At 42.8% G+C, this 21,132-nt stretch overlaps 1 protein-coding gene across 1 annotated transcript in view; it reads right to left on the reverse strand.

Moving 5' to 3' along the window:
* Positions 1-18,825, reverse strand: part of LOC137375565 (receptor expression-enhancing protein 2-like) — a 176,160-nt gene extending 157,335 nt beyond the window's left edge. The window contains exon 1 of the mRNA XM_068042915.1: positions 18,527-18,825. Coding sequence (XP_067899016.1) covers positions 18,527-18,558 — 32 coding nt within the window. The 5' untranslated portion in view covers positions 18,559-18,825. The remainder of the gene's footprint in view (positions 1-18,526) is intronic.
* Between the last annotated feature and the right edge of the window lie 2,307 nt (positions 18,826-21,132).

Raw genomic sequence — 21,132 nt, forward strand, 5'->3', positions numbered from 1 at the left:
TCCTGCCTCCACTGTTCAGTGTGTGGCACTAGTAGTAATCCAGAAATTAATATCAAGATACTTGTCTACTGTGGACATTAACTGTTACGATGGTGTTGGTTGCTGCCTCAAATGGCCTTCGCAGCTACCTTTTAGAAATGGAAGTTAGCTCACTGTCCCAGATCTACTAGCGCAATAGTGAGACCTAGGAGTGTAACAACGAAACTCCCTTGTGATCTGGATCATGTCTTATATACATTTACTCCAATTCCTTCACCTGGAGACTCTGGGTCACTGGGTAAAACTGAAGTGCCAGAGAGAGTAAAAGTAGAGATGTTTGGAACAGTAGTTAATCTCCCATTGAACACGGGAGGTCAAGACCAATTTGAGGTATTCAAGTTAACCAAGGTCAGTCAGTGCAGGATAACAGATCCAATGTGGGAGGGGAAGACGAGACTGAGTGAGAATGAGAGTCCACCAGGGATTAGGATGAAAATGTTAGCTCAGGCAGGAAAGAGGAAACTGCTGCAGAACAGCCACCTCAGGCAGTAGGGATCTTTCTGAAAGAATGCTTTTGGAACTTGATGGTAACGTATTTTTTTAAATTATTATTCTTTCATGGGATGTGGACGTCATTGGCTAGGCCAGCATTTATTGCCCATCCTTAATTGCCCTTGAGAAGGGGGTGGTGAACCGCCTTCTTAAACCGCTGCACTCCATGTGGGGTAGGTACATCCACAGTGCTATTAGGAAGGGAGTTCCAGAATTTTGACCCAGTGACAGTGAAAGAACGGCGATATAGTTGCAAATCAGGATGGTGTGTGGCTTGGAGGGGAACTTGCAGGTGGTGGTGTTCCCATGCATCTGTTGCCTTTGTCCTTCTAGGTGGTAGAGGTCGTGGGTTTGAAAGGTGCTGTCAAAAGAACCTTGGTGAGTTGCTGCAGTGCATCTTGTAGATGGTACACACTGCTGCCACTGTGCGTTGTTGGTGGAGGCAGTGAATGGTGAAAATGGTGCCAATGAAGTGGGCTGCTTTGTCCTGGATGGTGTTGAGCTCCTGAATGTTGTTCGAGCTGCACTCACCCAGGCAAGTGAAGAGTACTCCGTTGCACTCCTGACTGTTCAGGTCTTAAGTTCTGTTAATGGATGATAAATACCTGGTCATTCAAGATAATAGGGTGAACAGGTGTTGGGTGTTAATTAGTTAAATGCATTCAAATGTGTGTATAAAAAGAGCACTGGCCGGGGGGTGTTGTTATTGCAGAAGCAAATGCTGTATGTAGTAAGCAATTGCCACCAAAGCATCCCAGTTGCAGTGTCTTTTTCACAAACAGGCTTGGAAGTTTCTCTAACACTGACTTGTGTCATGTAGATGGTGGAGAGGCTTTGGGGAGTCAGGAGGTGAGTTACTTGCCACAGAGTTCCCAGAGTCTGACCTGTTCTTGTAGCCACAGTACTGAAGTGGCTAAATGAGTTTAGTTTCTGGTCAATGGTAACCCCCAGGATGTTGATGGTGGAGATTTCAGTGATGGTAATACCATTGAATGTTAAGAGGCGATGGTTGGATTCTCTCTTGTAGGAGATGGTCATTGCCTGGCACTTGTGTGGCACAAATGTAACTTGTCACTTATCAGTCCAAGCCTGGATATTGTCCAGCTCTTGCTGCATATGGACATGGGCTGTTTCAGTATTTGAGGAGTCACAAATGATGCTCAACATTTTGCAAACATCCCCACTTCTGATCTTATGATGGAGGGAAGGTCATTGATGAAGCAGCTGAAGATGGTTGGGCTGAGAACACAACCCTGAGGAACACCTGCAGTGATGTCCTGGACTGAGGTGATTAAGCTCCAACAACCACAACTGTTGTTCTCTGTACTAGGTATGACTCCAACCAGTGGAGACTTTTCTCCTTGATTCCCATTGACTCCAGTTTTGTTAGGACACCTTGATGCCACACTCTGTCAAATGCTGCCTTGATGTCACCTCACCTCTGGAGTTCAGCTCTTTTGTCCATGTTTGGACCAAGGCTGTAATGAGGTCAGGAGCTGAGTGGCCCTGGCAGAACCCAAACTGAGCATCAGTGAGCAGGTTATTGCTGAGTAAGTGCCACTTGATAGCACTGTTAACGACACCTTCCATCACTTTTCTGATGATTGAGAGTAGACTGATAGGGTGGTAACTTGCCGGGTCAGATTTATCCTGCTTTTTGTGTACAAGACATACCCCTGAACAATTTTCCACATTGTCAGGCAGTTGCCAGTGTTGTAGCTGTATTGGAACAGCTTGGCTAAGGGTGTGGCTAGTGGCATGGCAAGTTCTGGAGCATATGTCTTCAGTACTATTGCAAGAATATTGTCACAGCCCATGGCTTTTGCAGTATGCAGTGCCTTCAGCCATTTCTTGATATCCTGTGGAGTGAATCGGGTTAGCATCTGTGATGCTGGGGACCTCGAAGGCTGAGATGGATCATCCACTTGGCACTTCTGGCTGAAGAGGGTTGCGAATGCTTCAGCCTTATCTTTTGCACTGGTGTGCTGGGCTCCCCCATCGTTGAGGAAGGGGATATTTGTGGAGCCTCCTTCTCCTGTTAGTTGTTTAATTGTCCACTATCATTCACGACTGGATGTGGTAGGACTGCAGAGCTTAGATCTGACCCACTAGTTGTGGGATTGTTTAGCTCTGTCTATCGCATGCTGCTTCAGCTATTTGGCATGCATGTAGTTCTATATTATAGCTTCACCAAGTTGACGACTCATTTTGAGGTATGCCTGGTGCTGCTCCTGGCATGCCCTCCTGCACTCTTCATTGAAGTTGATCCCTTGGCTTGATGATAATGGTAGAGTGGGGGATATGCTGGCCCATGAGGTTACAGATTGTGGTTCAATAAAATTTTGCTGCTGCTGATGGCCCACATGCGCCTGAGTTTTGAATTACTAGATCTGTTCAAAATCTATCCCGTTTAGCATGGAAGGAGTGGCACACAACACAATGGAGGGTATCCTCAATGTGAAGGCTCCACGAGGACTGTGCAGTGTCACTCCTACCAATCCTGTCATGGAGAGATGCATCTGTAACAGTTAGATTGGCGAGGACAAGGTTAAGTAGGTTTTTTTTTTTGTTGACTCCTTCACCACCTGCTGCAGACCAAGTCTAGCAGCTATGACCTTTAGGGCTCAGTCAATAGTGGAGATACCAAGCCACTTATGGTGATGGACATTGAAGTTCCTCACCCAGAGTATGTTCTGTGCCCTTGCTACTCTCAGTGCTTCTTCTAAGTGTTATTCAACACTGAGGAGTACTGATTTATCAGCTGGGGGTGGTTGGCATTAGGTGGTAATCATGAGGTTTCCTTGTACCCATGTTTGACCTGATGCCATGAGACTTCATGGCATCCGGAGTCAGTGTTGAGGACTCCCAGGGCAACTCCCTCCCAACTGTATAGCACTGTGTCTCCACCTCTGGGAAGGTGGTGGCGTCTGGGACATTGTACAGTGTGACTCCATGAGCAGGACTATGTCTGGTTTCTTGACCAGTCTGTTGGACAGCTCTCCCAATTTTGGCATAAGCCCCCAGATGTTAGTAAGGAGAACTCTGCAGAGTCAATAGAACTGGATGTGCCATTGTTTCCAATGCCAGGTGGTCCATCTTGTTTGGTACAACCACATTGCTGTGGGTTTGGAGTTGCATGTGGGCCAGACCAGGTAAAGGTGGCAGCTTTCCTTTCCGAAAGGACATTAGTGACCCAGATGGGTTTTTCCAACAATCGACAACGGTTTCATGGTCACCATTACTAAAACTAGCTTTTGCCTAAATTCCAGATTTATTAATTGAACTTGAACTCCACCAGCTGCCATGGTGGGATTTGAACCAGTACCCCCAGAGCCTGGGCCTTGGGATGGTTGGTCTAGTGACATTACCACTACACCACGGCCTCCAATCGCTGGATCCTGGCCTTGCAAGCAACATTCATAGATGCAAGAGAATACATTTTTTTTTTAAATGCTAGGCAGGTCCTGAAAGAGGACATTGCAAGGTGAGTGCAAAATTGCAGGTCAGTTGGTGTGCACTTATTTTCTTCATGTCAGCTTACCTATGGGAGGGGAGGCAACAGAAAAGGCAATATCAACTGAAATTTACAAAATTCTTGGAAACAATTATTACACGGATGCTTAACTATGATATATCAATAAAAGATAAGGCAGAGGGTCAGTCATCTATTATATAGAGTTTACAGCATAGAAACAAGCTATTTGGCCCAAATGGTCTATGCTGGTGTTGATGCTTCACATGTGCCTCCTTCCAAATCTCTAACAGCAGCCTTCTTAAATTAAGTGTTAAAGTTGCTGGAACTAGACTCTTGGGCCTACGAGATGTTAAACCAAAGACTCATCTGCCCTCTCGGTTAGAGGTGAATGATCCCATAACTTTCTTTCACCAAAGAGTTGGGAAGTTCTGCCTAGTTTCCTGGTCAGTATTTATCCCTCAATCACAAAAATAGATTAATCTGATTATTATCACATTGTTGTTTGTGGGACCTTGCTGTGCACAAACTGGCTGCTGTGTTCACTCCCTTAAACAGTGACTATGCTTCAAAAAGTACTTCATTGGCTGTAAGACCCATTGGAACCTCCTGAAATTGCAAGTCTTTATTTATAATTAAAAACATATGGCAGAAGTCTTACATACAGTGGAACTGTCATGTAATGTTAGTCAAGCTATAAAGCATAATGACTGCCACAGCACCACCCACAGGAGCTATTATAATGTTGCTAAAGCTTGTGGTTCAGTGGATTTCCTATCCATCCTTTTCAGTGCCAATGACTGGCAAATGCAGGTCAGGATTGGGTGGGTGGAGGATGGCTGTGGGCAGTGGTGGAAAGAAAGAGAAGATCCGCAAGTTGTGCTCGGGGATGGGGGAGGGGGACAACTGCAGTTCCTGATTCCTGATCCATAGACGAGGTCAAAAAAGCTGTAAAGCTCTCTGCTGAAGAAAATCAGGAGGTGCCTGCTCTTTGGGCGAGGGATGGGTAGTTTTTGATTTAATTTCCCATATTGGTTTGCTGCTTGGTTCCCCAAGATGCTTCTGTTTCAGGAAATCTACACACCAGGTACTTGCTGACTATTAGGTCTTACTGTTTTACGTTCATAAGGTTGTTTATCCTTTCTGCTTTGCATTCATTTAGCAGGATGTGAAGGAGTACCCAAGATGGGGCGGCGCAGTGGTTAGCACCACAGCCTCACTGCTCCAGTGACCCGGGTTCAATTCTGGGTACTGCCTGTGTGGAGTTTGCCAGTTCTCCCTGTGTCTGCGTGGGTTTCCTCCGGGTGCTCCAGTTTCCTCCCACATGCCAAAGACTTACTGGTTGATAGGTTAATTGGCCATTATAAATTGCCCCTAGTATAGGTAGGTAGGGAAATATAAAGACAGGTGGGGATGTGGTAGGAATATGGAATTAGTATAAATGGGTGGTTGGTTGGCACAGACTCGGTGGGCCGAAGGGCCTGTTTCAGTGCTGTATCTCTAAAACTAAAAACTGTGCTTTTTGGGGGAGGGGAAAGACAATGCTGAAAATTTGCTCAGCTGGTGGGGTGGTCAGATTGACTAGGGCATCAAATAAGTTGTTCAGGAGGGAGTGGGGAGTGAAGAGACATTACCACTCAACAAGCACTTGCTGCATAACCTTTGCTCTTTAGTTCCTGTGCTCTCAACAACTCTATACTACTGTCATTCTTTAATGTTTAACTTCTTCTTTGACAGATTTCCTAGCACTTTCTTTAGATTCTGTGACCTCTCTCTGTTAAACTTCATATGCTTTCATGCTTGCATCTCTTGTTTAACATTATTTCCTCCATGGGCTACAGTTCATTTGTGCACATTCTTTGAGACTTAATTACAATAATCATGGTTTATGAAAGTGTGATCACATTTTGAATTACAGCACAACATGCTTCTTTGATAGCTCCTCAACTGCCACAATCGCTGATTATTTGAGCTGACAAATTGATGGGAACTATTCAGTCATGTAACATTAGGTCAGGTCACACTGCTTTTAATTGGCCATGCAATGTTACATGACTAAAGCACCTACTGGCTGCAGTACTATTGGCTCTCAAGACTGCTTACTGTTCTTAATCTGTAATATGGTTGATGGCTACACTTTATTAATTTGAACAATATAAGGCAAGTGGAATTGTAACAGTTTTTATTCAAAAAAAAAGCAACAACTAATCTTGTGCAAGCTGTTCAAACAAAATAATGGAATAGCGTAGGTCAGATGGTTTCACAGGTCAGTGCAACATCGAGGGCCGAAGGGCCTGTACTGTGCTGTTATGTTCTATGTGCCAACAAATGCTGAAGACCAGCAGTTCTACCAAAGATCTTGAGGAAAAGCACAACAATGACTGAAGGACAAGAACCATTACCCTACCACCTGCAGAGGGCCCAGCAATGACAAATTGCAGAGGTTATACCTGCTGTGTTCAGCCACAAAAAGGTGGAGCATGTAACAAATTTCATTTAAAAAGTAAAAAGCACTGATGAGTCTTCCAGCAACATTTGAACAAATGACATCAGGAAATGGCTTGCCATTTCAATACATTCTGTTTTTCACCTGACCTTTGAGATGCATTGCAAGCAAAAAGGATTCACTTTTCATGGTACAAAGAGTACAGCCAGATTGTCAGATGTTTTGTAACAAATGATATGCTGGCTCAGAGTAAATGGTGGGAAGTTCAGCTTGACACTCAACAAATCTTCTGCTTTTTTTTGTGCTGGTCATTTCTCCAGTTGTTCTTATCGCTCTTGGATTTTAGTTTTATTTCTCTGGTTAACTTATTGTATTTAGACCTCATCTTGAAATTATCTTATGTGCAATTTAAACTTTATTCATTTTTTCATTCAGTTCCAGGACTCTTTCAGTTATTCATTAATATTTCTTAGTGTTTTGAGACCCAATACTACTTCTGCAGTTCTTAATATTCCATTTTTGATGGTGTTCCATAGCTCTTGTAAATTTATTTCTTAAGTTATCGCAGGAATTATATTTCTCTACACCATCCACTACCACACCCACAACAGCATCCTACTACTACTGCCACCACTGCAGCAACATCCTACTACCACAAGTAGCATTTATATAGTGTCTTTAACTAACTTAATATAGTTCAAAGTGCTTCACAGAACCATAATCAAACCAAAATTGACAAAACAAAGAAGGGAGATATCAGAACAGGCCACCAAATCTTGAATCAGAGGTAGATTTTAAGTTTCTGATACCAGGTTCTTTCATTTGGTATTGATGGAAAAATTCTCTTATGGTTCGAGCAATATTTGAGTGTTAAGTGATATCAGACTAAAATCACCTTTTGTCCCAAAACATGCAATTGAGTGTTTGACTGTTCTATGCACTTATGCACTGTCAGTGTAAGCAATGTGACTACTGATTGTGATGAAATAAAACTGTGAATAACCCTGGTGTTTCAAGATTTTTTTTTAAAGCAAATTATAAAGATGCTTGAAGCATAACAATGTACCTTAAACTGACTAAGGATGTTGTATAGTATTCTGTGATTGACAATTCTGGGAAAATCTCTTAGTGCTTTCTATAATGTGCTCACTTTCTGCAGAAGCAGTTATCAGATGATATAACTGTATTGCAGTTAAGATCAAAAGAAATAACAGCAGGTGTAACCCATGCGGCCCCTGGAGCCTGCTCTGCCATTCAGTAAAATCATGGCTGGTCTGATTGCGGTCTTAACTCCACTTTCCTGCCTGCATAATATAATCCTTGGCTCCCTTGTAGGTCAAAAATCTGTCTAACTCAGCCTTCAGTATATTCAATGACCCAGCCGCCACTGCTCTCTGGGGAAGAGAATTCCAAAGATTAACAATCCTCCGAAGAAATTCCTCCTCATAAGGAGACCCCTTATTTTGAAACTGTGCCCTCTAGTTCTAGATTTCCCCCATGAGGGGAAACATCCTTTCAGCATTTGCCCTCTCAAGCCCCTTCAGAAACTTTCATATTTCAAAAAGAACACCTCTCATTCCTCTAAACTCCAATAAGTATAGGCCCAACCTTTCCTCATAAGACAACCCTTTCATCCCAGGAATTAGCTTAGTGAACCTTCTCTGAACTGCTTCCAATGCAAGTATTCCTTGCCTTAAGAAAGGAGACCATAACTGTATGTAGTACTCTAGGTGCAGTCTCACCAATGCCTTGTACGGTTGTAGTAAGAATGTACTCCATTCCTCTTGCAATAAAGGCCAACATTGTTGTACCTGCATGCTAACTTTTTGTGATTCCTGTACAAGAATACCTAGATCCCTCTGTACCCAGCATTCTACAGTCTCTCTCCATGTAAATAATCTGCTTTTATATTGTTCCCATCAAAGTGGGCAACCTCACATTTTCCCACATTATACTCCATCTGCCAAATTTTTGCCCACTCACAACCTATCTTTTTATCTCTTTGCAGACACCCTTTTTGTCTCTTCCTCACAACTTGCTTTCCTATCTATCTTTGTATCGTCCACAAATTTGGCTACAATACATTCGGTCCCTTCATCCAAGTCATTAATATAGATTGGAGTAAGTTCAGGCCCCAGCACTGATCCCTGTGGCACTCCACTTGTTACAGTTTGCCAACCTGAAAATTATCTATTTATCCCGACTCTCTCCTGTTAGTTAGGCAATCCTCTATCCATGCTAATATATTACCCACAATGCCATAATCTCTTATCTTGTTTAGTAACCTTTTTGTGTGGCACCTTATTGAATGCCTTCAGGAAATCCAAATACGCTACATCCACTGTTTTCCCCTTTATCCATTCTTCTTGGTACATCCTCAGAACTCTAATAAAATTGTCAAACACAATTTCCCTTTCATAAAACCATGCTGACGCATTATGATTTTCTCAATGTCCTGCTATAACTTCCTCAATAATAGATTCTAGCATTTCCCAATGACAGATGTTACGCTAACTGGCCTATAGTTTCCTGCTTTCTATCTCCCTCCTTTCTTGAATAGAGGTGTTACATTTGCAGTTTTCTGGGATGTTTCCAGAATCCAGGGAATTTTGGAAGATTACAACCAATGCATCCACTATTTCTGGAGCAACATCTTTTAAGACCTTAGAATGCAGCCCATCAGGTCCAGGGGGCTGGTCATCCTTTCGTCCCATTAGTTTTCCTCTTACTTTTTCTCTCGTGATAGTGATTGTTTCAAGTTCCTCCCTCCCTTTTGCCTCTTAATTTTCAACTATTCTTGGAATCCTTTTTGTGTCTTGTACTGTGTAAACAGATACAAAATACTTGTTCAAAGTCTCTGCCCTTTCCTTGTTTCTTATTAATTCCCCAGTCTCATCCTCTAAGGGACCAACACTTACTTCAGCTACTCTCTTCCTTTATATATGTTTATGGAAGCTTTTACTCTTTGTTTTTATATTACTTGCTAATTTACTCTCATATGCTAATTTCTCCCTCTTTTTTTTAAGTCATCCTCTGCTGGTGTCTAAAATTTTCTCAATCTTCTGGCCTACCACTAATCTTTGCAGCTCTGTATGCCTTTTCTTTCATTTGATACCATCCTTAACTTCCTTAGTTAGCCACTAAAAAGTTGGCCTTTTTACCTTCTCAAGAAAGATATTCGTGAAACAGTTGGGTTTTTCTGGTCACCAATATGGATACTAGCTTCTTGTTCCAGATTTATTCATTTTACTAAATTTAAATCTCCAACGTCTATGATGGGATTTGAACTCATGTCTCCAAATCATTAGCCCGGGCCTCTGGATTACTATCCAGTAACATAACCATCATCATCGCCGGCAATCCCTCATGTCGAGGATGATTCTCCCTTGTAGGTGCTCGATGGAAGTGAGATGTCAGTGTTGGCTGTGGGTTTGCAGATGGCTGATGAGCCCTATCTTAACCTTGCAGGCCTTCCCACAGTGAAGACAATGGTTATCGGCCAGTAGAGGTGGAGGTGGATTGTTGGCTTGAGCAGCTGCCGCCTGTTCCCATCTCTCTCGCTGTTCTCTCTCAGTGGCTGCTCTTGTTGATTGGAAGGTCCTGATACCATTTTTGATGATGGATCGCTATTTTGGTTGTGATTGGGCATCTGCTTCCCATGTGTTAATATTAATAGAGCCGACCTTCATAGAGGCTTTAAGATTGTCTTTGAAACATTTCCTTTGGCCCCTGTGTGAAGGGGCTCCCTGGCGTAGCTTTGAATAGAGTACCTGTTTGGGTAGTCTTGAGTCGGGCATTCTGATGACACGTCCAGTCCATCACAGCTGATGTGAGATTATCATGGCCTCTATACTTGGCATATCTGTGTCTTGGAGGACAGTCATGCTTGCTCTTTTGTCCTCCCACTTAATTCACAAGATCCTTTTAAGACAGCTTTGATTATATTTTTCTGGGGCTTTGCTATGGATCCAAAAGTTGTCCAAGCTTCAGCAGCATAGAGAAGCATGAGGAGAAACAGTGCCCAATAGACTTTGAGTTTAGTTTTGGGTCTGATATCACAATTCCTCGAAAACTCAAGTATGTAATTTACCATAGGCTGAGCTAGCACATTGGATTTGGTGGTTTACCTCTTCATCAATGTCAGCTTTTTGGGTTGGATAGTTTTCAAGATATGGAAAATGAGGGACATTTTCCAAAACTTCACCATGAATCTCAATTGAAGGCATTGGATTTGATACATTTGCTTCTGGTTGGTAGAGGACTTTGGTCTTCCTGGTGTTCAGGGCAAGTCCCATGCTCTCATTGCCTTTGGTGAATATGTCAACTATCTGTTGCAGCTCCTCTTCAGAGTGAACACTAACTTGTGTGTCATCACCATCCTGGAGTTCTAATACAGAAGTGCCTGTTGTCTTGATTTTGGCCTTCAGCTCTTTGAGGTTGAAGAGTTTACCATCCCTGTAATAGGTTATTACCACACATGAGGGAGACTGTCAATAATTTGTAGCGTTGCTGCAAGAAAGATTGAGAATAGTGTTGGTGTGATGACACACTCCTGTTTGGTGCCCATTTTGACAAGGAAGAGGTTTTTGGTGGAACTCCAACAACACTCAAGAAGCTCGACACCATCCAGGACAAAGCAGCCCGCTTGATTGGCCCCCCATCCAACACCTTAAACATTCACTCCCTCCACCCCTGACGCACAGTGGCAGCAGCGTGTACCATCTATAAGATGCACTGCAGCAACTCACCAAGGCTCCTTCAACATCACCTCCCAAACCCACAACCTTTACCACCTAGAAGCACAAGGGCAGCAGATGCATGGGAACACCACTGCCTGCAAGTTCCCCTCCAAGCCACACACCATCCTGACTTGGAACTATATCGACATTCCTTCACTGTCGCTGGGTCAAAATCCTGGAACTCCTTTCCTAACAGGCAGCTCACCACCACCTTCTCGGGGCAATTAGGGATGGGCAATAAATGCTGGCCTTGGCAGCGATGCCCACATTCCATTAAAAACTGTTTAAAAACAGACATTATTTTTGAGCCCAGATATTTTAATCCTGGGATTTCTGAAACTGGTTACCAGGATATGACTTGGTCTCCAAGTAATTCAAAACGTTGAAAGTTTCACTGAATCTATTTTTCATTTTTCCATCCCTTACATACACTTTACCATTTCCTTGAGCAGGCAGGTAGGGGACGCCAGGTATGTCAGGCCTCTCAAAACTTTGAGTAAGGTTAGATTTTATACAGTGATTTGAACAATATTATGAGCTGCATCAGTTGAAAACTCACTCACTCAGCTGTAGCCATTAAGCCATCTGTCAATTCAACAGTAAGCCAGTATTGTTTCTCCTCTTTCTCAACTGGTACTTTCGCTCTCACTCCTTTTTGTGCTGTTGCTGTTACTGCTTTCCTTCCTTTTCGTTCCTGTGCCATTCTTCTTCCTCCTGAATGACTCATCCAAGTATTTCAGTTTCATGAAAGTCCTGACTTTCCTGCACTGGCAGATAAGCCAATTCTAATTCTGTCCATGTCTTTCTGGTCTCTTGTGCTCACAGTAACTGTTTGTTCTGGTAATTTACTTAAAAACATCCTATTTCAGACCTGTAAGTGATATTTGTCCCACACTGGCTGCCATCAGGTGTTACATCTCCAGCTTTTCCCCAGCAATTTTCCTATGTTTTTACAACAAAGGCAGTTTACATTATTATTAAAGACATTATAGCAGGGCACTGAGAAAAATTCAAGGTAATCAGGCAGAGTCAACATGGTTTTGTGAAAGGGAAATCATGGTTAACCTAGTCTAAATATTTGTTCTGCTGAAGCAGATGGGGGTAAGTGGGCAAGGTTAGGCTAACTTAAAACAAGCACAATATTTATCTAATTTGATGCACCCACATTGATCCCAGAATCTCATGTTTAATGGAATCACTGTCTTCCCAACTGTGCCCTTTTAAACCAGCCAATTAATTTGCTTTGTATCTCACTCCATTGCATCTATAACATTTGATGTCACTTAAATTTCCTTCCTGATCTGTTGGGCTGCACAGTTTCAGGGTATCAGCTGATCATCTGGTTCCGTAAATTGCCCACAGTTTCAGGATATCTCATTGTAAAGGAGCCTCTAGGGAAGTGATCATAAATATGATATAATTTTACATTAAGTTTGCGAGTGATGTAGTTCAATCCAAAACTAGGGTCTTAAATCTAAACAAAGGAAACTACAAAGGTATGAGGGACAAATTGGCTGCGGAGAATTGGGAAACTATGTTGAAAGGTATGATGGTAGACCGGCAATGGCTAGCATTTAAAGAATTGATACATGGTTTACAACAAATTTACATTCCTTTGAGGCATAAAAACCCAGCAGGAAAGGTGATCCAACCATGCTGACAAGAGAAGTTAAAGACTGTACTGTACTAGATCAAAGGAAGAGGCTTATAAAATTGCCAAAAATAGTAAGCCTGAGGATTGGCAGCATTTTAGAATTCAGCAAAGGAGGACCAAGAAAATGATAAAGAAAGAGAAAATAGAATATGAAAGTAAACTAGTGAGAAACATAAACACAAACTGTAAAATCTTTTATAGGTATGTAAAAACAAAAAGACTAGCAAAGACAAATGTGGGCCCACTAAAGGCAGAGACAGGAGAATTTACAATGGGAATAAGGAAATGCCAGAGAAACTAAACAAAGACTTTGTGTCTGTCTTCACAAAGAAAGATAAAAAAAATCCACCGAGGAATACTAGAGAACCAAGGGACTAGCGAGAATGAGCAACTGAAAGAAATTAGTATTAGTAAAAAAAGTAGTACTGGAGAAAGTTGATAAATCCCCTGGACCTGATGATCTACATCCCAGAGTGTTGAAAGAGGTGGCTGTATAAATAGTGGGTGCATTGGTGGTCATCTTCCAAAATTCTGTAGATTCTGGAACGGTTCATGCAGATTGGAATGTAACCCCACTATTTAAGAAAGGAGGGAGAGAGAAAACAGGGAACTAAAGACCTGTTAGCCTGACATCAGTAGTAGGGAAAATGCTGGAATCCATAATAAAGGATGTGATAACTGTACACTTAGAAAATTATGGTAGGATTGGGCAGAGTCAACATGGATTTATGAAAGGGAAATCATGTTTGACAAACCTGTTGGAGTGTTTTAAGGATGTAACTAGCAGAATAGATAAGGGGGAACCAGTGGATGTGGTATATTTAGATTTTCAGAAGGCTTTCGATAAGGAGCTACACAGGAAGTTAGTAGGCAAAATTAGAACACATGGGATTGTGTTCTACTGGCATGGATTGTGAATTGGTTAACAGACAGAAAACAGAAAGTAGGAATAAATGGATCATTCTCAGATTTCAGGCTGTGACTAGTGGGGTACCACAAGGATCAGAGCTTGAGCCTCAGCTATTTACAATCTATATCAATAATTTAGAAGTGGGAACAATATGTAATATTTCCAAATTTGCTGATGACACAAAACTAGCTGGGAATGTGAATTGTGGGGAGGATGAAAAGAGGCTTCAAGGAATTTAGACAGGTTAAGTGAGTGGGCAAGAACAATGCAGATGGAATATAACGTGGAAAAATGTGAAGTTATCCACTTTGATAGGAAAAACAGAAATGTAGAGTATTTCTTAAATGGTGAGAGATTGGGAAGTGTTGATGTCCTAAGGGGCCTGGGTATCCTTGTTCATCAGTCACTGAAAGCTCTCATGTAGGTGTAGCAAGTAATTAGGAAGACAATGGTATTTTGGCCTTTATTGCAAGAGGATTTGAGTACAAGAGTAAAGAAATCTTGCTGTAACTGTATAGAGCCTTGGTGAGACCGCACCTGGAGTATTGTGTGCAGTTTTAGTCTCCTTACCTCAGGAAAGATATACTTGCCGTAGAAGGACTGTTCACTGGGATGGCAGGATTGTCCTATGAGGAGAGATTGAGGAGACTGCGCCTGTATTCTCTAGAGTTTAGAAGAATGAGAGGTGATCTCATTGAAGCATGCAAAATTCTTACAGGGCTTGACAGGGTAGATGCAGGAAGGATATTTCCTGTAGCTGGGGGGGGTTCTAGAACCAGAGAACACAGTCTCCGAATAAGAGGTAGGCCATTTAGAACTGAAGTAAGGAGGAACTTCTTCACTAGGAGGGTGGTGTATCTTTGGAATTCTCTACCCCATAAGGCTGTGGAGGTTCAGTCATTGAGTATATTCAAGTCAGAGGTTGATAGATTTTTAGATATTAAAGATATCAAGAGATATGGGGATCGTGCAGGAAAATGGTATTGAAGTAGAAGATTAGCCGTGATCTAGTTGAATGGCGGAGCAGGCTCGAGGGACCGAATGGCCTACTCCTGCTCCTACTTCCTATGTTCCTATGGTGATAAGATACAAAAAAAGAGGTCAATGTCAAGGTTGCTACTGCAGCACCCAACACAGGTTGTTGTCACTCCTCCAACCATCATCACTGAAACCACTATGACCTTACTGTCAGTTCCTTGGTCTGGTTTTTGAAATTTCAGCCCAATTTATACACAGATTGAATAACTAACTACACATTAACATGTAAACGAGGAAACACTTGACACCTACGAGAAACTAGGAAGCCCCACCTTTGCAGGGCGTAACCTAATTTTGGAGAAGCTCGGATGAGCAGAGGGCAATATTTGTCACAGGACTCGACCTGTATTCACAGACAAACATGAAACCTAGGAGGAACTGGAGGATACCTGGGAATTGAATGCAATCCAGTGCAATATTGTACTCCAGTCAGTATCAAATACAGCCACATTTAATTTTGGTTCAGCTTCAGTGTTTATTTTCCAATTCGCTCCTACAGACATGTCAGATCCCAAGTTAAAATTCCAAAATCCTTTCCGGTCACCTGCAGTATGTACTGATCTTCAATTAGCATTTTGTTACAAAAGAGTAAGTTATTCTTGAGTTTGCTTCATTCTGAAAAAATGCGAAATCAGAACAAAGGACCAGGAGTAAGCCATGCAGCCCCTCAAGCTTGTTCCGGCATTCTATTAGATCATGGTTGGTCTGTACTTCAAATCCATTTACCTGCCTTTGTTCCATATCTCTTGTTACCGTTACAACAACAATTCATATTTATACAGTGCCTTTAATGTAATAAAACATCCCAAGGCTCTTCAAAGAGGCGTTATTATACAAAATATGACACTGAGCCACACAAGGAGCTATTACGGCAGATGACCAAAAGCTTGGTCTAAGGTGTAGGTTTTAAGGAGTGTCTTAAAAGAAGAAAGTGAGGTGAAAAGGCAGAGATGTCTAGGGAAGGAATTCCAGAGCTTAGGGCCAAGGCAGCTGAAGGCACAGCCACCAACAAAATCCATCACTCTCAGTCTTGAAAATTGCAATTGTCTCAGCATTTTGAAGGAGTTTCAGAATTCCACTACCTTTAGTGTGAATAAGTGATTCCTGATTTCACTGATGTGTGGTCTAACTCTAATTTTAGTTCCTGGCCTTTGTTCTGGCTTCTCCAACCAGAGAAAACGGTCGTTCTTTATCTGTCCCATCAAATCCCTTTATCATTTTAAACACCTTAATTAAATCACTTCTCAACCTTTGAAAACTTATGCAACCTGTCCTCATAATTTATTTAACCTTTAAACCACAGTATGCTTCGTGTGACTCTTCAGTTTCCTCTCCAAAGCCAATATACATTTCCTGAGATTCGATGTATAAAATTGAATGTAGTTCTCCAGATGCAGTCTGACCAAGACTTTGTACAACAGGAGGATAACTTCTTCCCCTTTGAATTCCAGCCTCTTTGAGATAAAGGCCAACATTCCATTCGCCTTTTTGATTGTGCTTTGTATTTGGGAACTCGCTTTTAGTGATTTATGTACATGGACACACAAATCTTTCGTGCCTCCACAGTTCCCGGTTTTGCATCATTAAGAATATGTCTTTCTTAGAACCAAAGTGGACGACCTCAAACTTCCCTACATTAAATTCTATCCACCAGTTTGGACCACTCACTTAATTTGTCTATCCCCTTTGTAAATGTAGTGAGTGGGCCCCAACTGCCAAACAACCTTGCCAATAATATTCCAATCAATTCTCTTAATGGCAGAACCAGCACCAAAATAAAATCTATCAATGTTTTCAGTTGCATTCAATTCTGGATGTTCCCGTTCATTTAATCTTGTCACACCATGGTATGAAAAAAAAGACTGTGCATTTTAAATTATTGCTTCTATTGCCAAGAGGCAGATAGCAATCAGCTTTGAAGTCAGAATATAGATAACTTGTGAGTCACTGTTTTATTATTCCAGCCTTTATATTATGACAATCAGTAACCTTCACTTTAGAATTATTCTCTTTTATGTTGGGATCTTGCTTCACAGGAGAAGCTAAAACACACCAAAGAAACATTTATTGCATGAAAAAATATTACAGAACACCATAATCACAACACTGCATCCATATCTCATTCGCATTCACAACACTGTTCCAACCAACCCTCATCCGGGACCAAATGACATTGACAGCCCTGCCTCATACTTCTGGATAGACAGAACTACCTCATGCCCAGGTCTGACCCACATTCTCACAGCGTTACCCTACACCCAGGTCTGTACTATGCTGTTCTGCATCAGGATATTGCCCACATGCGCACAACATTACTCAAAAAACAGATCAAATTCATATTCACATAGCACTGTCCTCTGACCCACATTCATACAGCCCCACACTTGCATTGAGACAGGGCGGACCAAAGACCTTAGAAATATTACCTATATCGGGCAGCAGTCAAGCAGTCCAGAAAAAAACAGCCAGGACTGAGGTCTCTCACTCTCCTCCCATAACTCCAGCAACAGCCCAACTCTCCTATTGCCCCTTTAGTGACAAAGACAGAACCCCTCCCCCAGCCCACCACACTGCACTCCCAGGACACAGCTTCCTCAATGGGCCAGCCCACATCCCCTCCTCTCAGTACTCAACTCCCATCATTGTCTGCCTGGGGTTCAGCCCTCTCAGTACCCCAGCCTCATCCCTTTCCCTGAACTGCCCTGGCTCCTGCCCTCATTGTCCTTCCACCCTAGCCCCAGCCCAAGTCGAGTTCACCCCAGCCCCTAAACTTCAATGCCCTCCCAATTGCAATTCATCTGAGCCAGTCCTTCCCTCCCACTGCCAAAGCCCATCCCTCTCTCTGACCCCTACTCCGCCAGCTCATCCTCATCAGCCTCACAGAACCCAATCACTTCATTGTCCCCTCATTATCACAGTCTCATCGCCACCCCTATCACTACCAGAGTCCAGCACTTCCATAGCTCCAGCCCATCTCTATCAATCCCCTGGCCCCTGCCTTCTCAATCGGAGCCCAACCCTGCCTGCCTCACTGCCCTTCATAATGCCCACTCCAGCCCACACAAAGCCCAGCCTTCCCTCAGCCCAGGCCCATCAGTGCCCAGCGTCCAGCTCTCTCTCAGCCGCAGCTCTAACCCACCCCTATTGCTACTCCAAGTCAAGACCTCTCCCAGCTCCAGGCCACCCCTGTCACCAGCCTCCCATCCAGCCCCGCCCTGAACGGGAATCCGGGCTGCGGGAACTGATGGAAATGTCCATCGCACGGCGACAACCAGCGAGCGACAGCAGCAGCAACGGAGCCAGCTGCCATCACCGGCAATCAGAGAGCCAGAGGCAGCAAAATAAGCCCTACACTCACACTTCCACCTGACTGCAAGAAGCAAAGAAATAAACCCGATCCCCAGTGGCATACTTTCCAAAACAGCTCAGAACCCAAGATGTTGCACATGACGAATTCCAGATAAATAGCAATGAAAAAGGAATCACTGCAGAAAATATTTTCATATTGCATTTTTTTCTTTTGCTTTTTGCCAAGGCTCCACCGACAGCGCTACACCTTGCAAAAAATGTCCATTTTGATTCATTTCTGCAAAGGCATTTAGCAAAGCTATCTCCTTGGGGAGGAGGGTGGAGGGTCAATGGGAAAATGGAAAAAGTCGCTATGAATGAGCCGGACTGATGAAAGCGGATTGTTCACGCTGGCAATATTCTGATCAGAAAGATGCTCAATACTTACACCACCAGGCGGGAGATCATCCAGGAGACCATGGTGAGGACTCGAGCTTGCGGCCGCCAATGTATTCTGAGGCTTGATCCAGTGTTTCTGTGCCAGTAATGTTCTAGCCCCTGCCTGCTCCTTCCAGCTGCTGCGGCTCTCTCTGAAGCTGCGGCTCTACCTCTAACCCACTGGGCGATCTGAGGCCAGGCGGAGTTCCGGCTCCTCAAGCAAAGGCAAACTGCTTTAAAGGGGAATGACGCAGACACAAGTCTTGTTCCTCGACAATCAGTCAATAAATAAATCGTTTTTCGTTGACCCTCTTCAGAGCCCTGTTTTTCTTGTAACCCTGTTTTTTTTTCTTTTGGTTGTTGTTGCCAGCTCTGTATAAACAAATACAGGTTCGTTGTGATAGCGGTTTGCTATCTGTCCCTCAGTCTGTGCTGATGCAATGATATCCAACTGGTTAAAGATCTAACATTGGGAATGTTCTGGAGAGGAGCTCTTTTCTTATCAGGCCCACAATCACAGCAATATTTATTTTTATTTTGTTTGTTATAATACTGGAAGTAATCCAGTATAACCCATCGCTCATCATGCCTTTTATGGTCTATATCTCATACCTGTGCTTTTCGCTCATGTATCCATTGTCTGTGCCTGTAGGCCCTATCCAAAATATCTACTTAAATCTTGTGTATGTCTAGATTATATCAGGTCACAAGGTAATTATGGACAAGGAAGGCCATCATCCTATGTTAGCTCATCATCACCACCTTCTCAAGGACAATTAGGGATGGACTAGAAATGCTGGCCTTGCCAACAATGTCCACATCCCATGAAAGAATAAAAAATAATGTATTCATCCAGAAAGGCCCTATAGTTCCTCACCCCCTCCCCCTCCCCCAACCCACACTTTGCAACCTCAATTAAAGCAAAATACTGCATATGCTGGAAATCTGAAATAAAAACAGAAAGAGTTGGAAATACTCAGCAGGTCAGGCAGCATCTGTGGGGAAAGAAACACAGTTAACGTTTCAGGTCTGTTACCTTTCTTTAGAACTTTCTGTTTTTATTTGTTTCTGAAATGATTCCAGAGTTTTTGCTTTCACTGTTCTGACACATTTCATGTGTCAATAACTGAGGGAAGAAGAACACAAGGACACAAGAAATAGGAGCAGGAGTAGACCATATGGCCCATCGAGCCTGCTCCACCATTCAAAACAATCATGACTGATCTTAGGATTCAACTCCACTTTCCAGCCAGCTCGCCATATCCCTTGTTTCCCTGACAGACCAAAAATCTGTCTATCCCAGCCTTAAATGTATTCACCGATGATATCAGTCCTAAATTTACCTTTTCCTAGTTTGAACCCATGTGCCTCTGATCTACTTTCACAATTTAAAATAACATCCTGGATTTACCTTTTACATCACCTGAACGTCGTATATTCTTTTCTACAATCATGACTTAGACACCCCTTATTCAGGCTGAAAAGCCAGTGTTTTCTTATAACTCATACCTTTGACACTGGGAATGACCTTCCTGGTTCTTCTCTTCCCTGCCTTCAGTGTTTGAATGACTCTTTTGTTGTTCAGTGACCAGAACTGAACACAGCACTCAAGTTAAAGTCTGTCCGGAATACTTTACAGATTCGTTTTATCTGTGATATATTCAGCTGTTTTGGTTATATATTTCAACAGATGCCAGCCTTGGCTCAGTGGTGGTATTCCTGCCTCTGAGTCAGGAGATTGTGAGTCCAAATGGTATTCTTCTGGCTCAGATCGACACCCCCTTTAAACCACCCCCTCCCCCACCTCTGGTGGCATTGACTTATCTCGTTCTGTGGCCTCCACCAAACTGCTTCCCACCTGACTGGAAGCCAAGCATGTCAATCAGGCTATAATAAAAACAAGAAACGCTGCAAATACTCAGCAGGTCTGGCAGCATCTGTGGAAAGAGAAGCAGAGTTAACGTTTCGGGTCAGTGACCCTTCTTCGGAACACAATCAGGCTGGCTTCCAGGCAAGGAACCATTCAGTGACATCACACACATGCTGTGCAGTTAAAACTCCACAAAGTACAGGGGAACCTGAATTCTGGGTTGCCCACACTTTACTGATACCCTTCCTTCAGCCCCACCAGGTAAAGTAAAATCCAGCCCCTCTAGTTTGCCATCCTCATATGTCTGTTTTTCTAGTCTAAGTGCATTTATGCCTAGGTATAGAGTGTACCTCTTGCCCATGGGCACCAAAACAGTGGACTTGTACAGTACCTAAGTTCATAAGGAATTTTAAAAAGTCCATTCAGTTTTTTGTTCCATTTCTTTCCAAACATTTACAGTGGCATAGATTGGCCTCTTCATTTATTTAATCCCCTTTGGTAGCTGAATAACCACAGATAAACCTTTATGAAATTTATCTCTGACCCCAAAATGGAATTGAATGAAAATTCAAGGCTGTGAAATATACAAATTATACAACAGTAGAATAGCACAGCACAGAAGGAGGCCATTCAGGCCATCAGGTCTACGCCAGAATTAGCCTCATCAATGAGTAAGACAGGGCTAAAATACTTCTTTTCTCAGCTTATCAAAAACATACAGGTGTCTTGAGATTAATTGTTTAGTT

Source organism: Heterodontus francisci, chromosome 12 (assembly GCF_036365525.1).
Source record: "Heterodontus francisci isolate sHetFra1 chromosome 12, sHetFra1.hap1, whole genome shotgun sequence".
In the NCBI taxonomy this organism is placed as follows: domain Eukaryota; kingdom Metazoa; phylum Chordata; class Chondrichthyes; order Heterodontiformes; family Heterodontidae; genus Heterodontus; species Heterodontus francisci.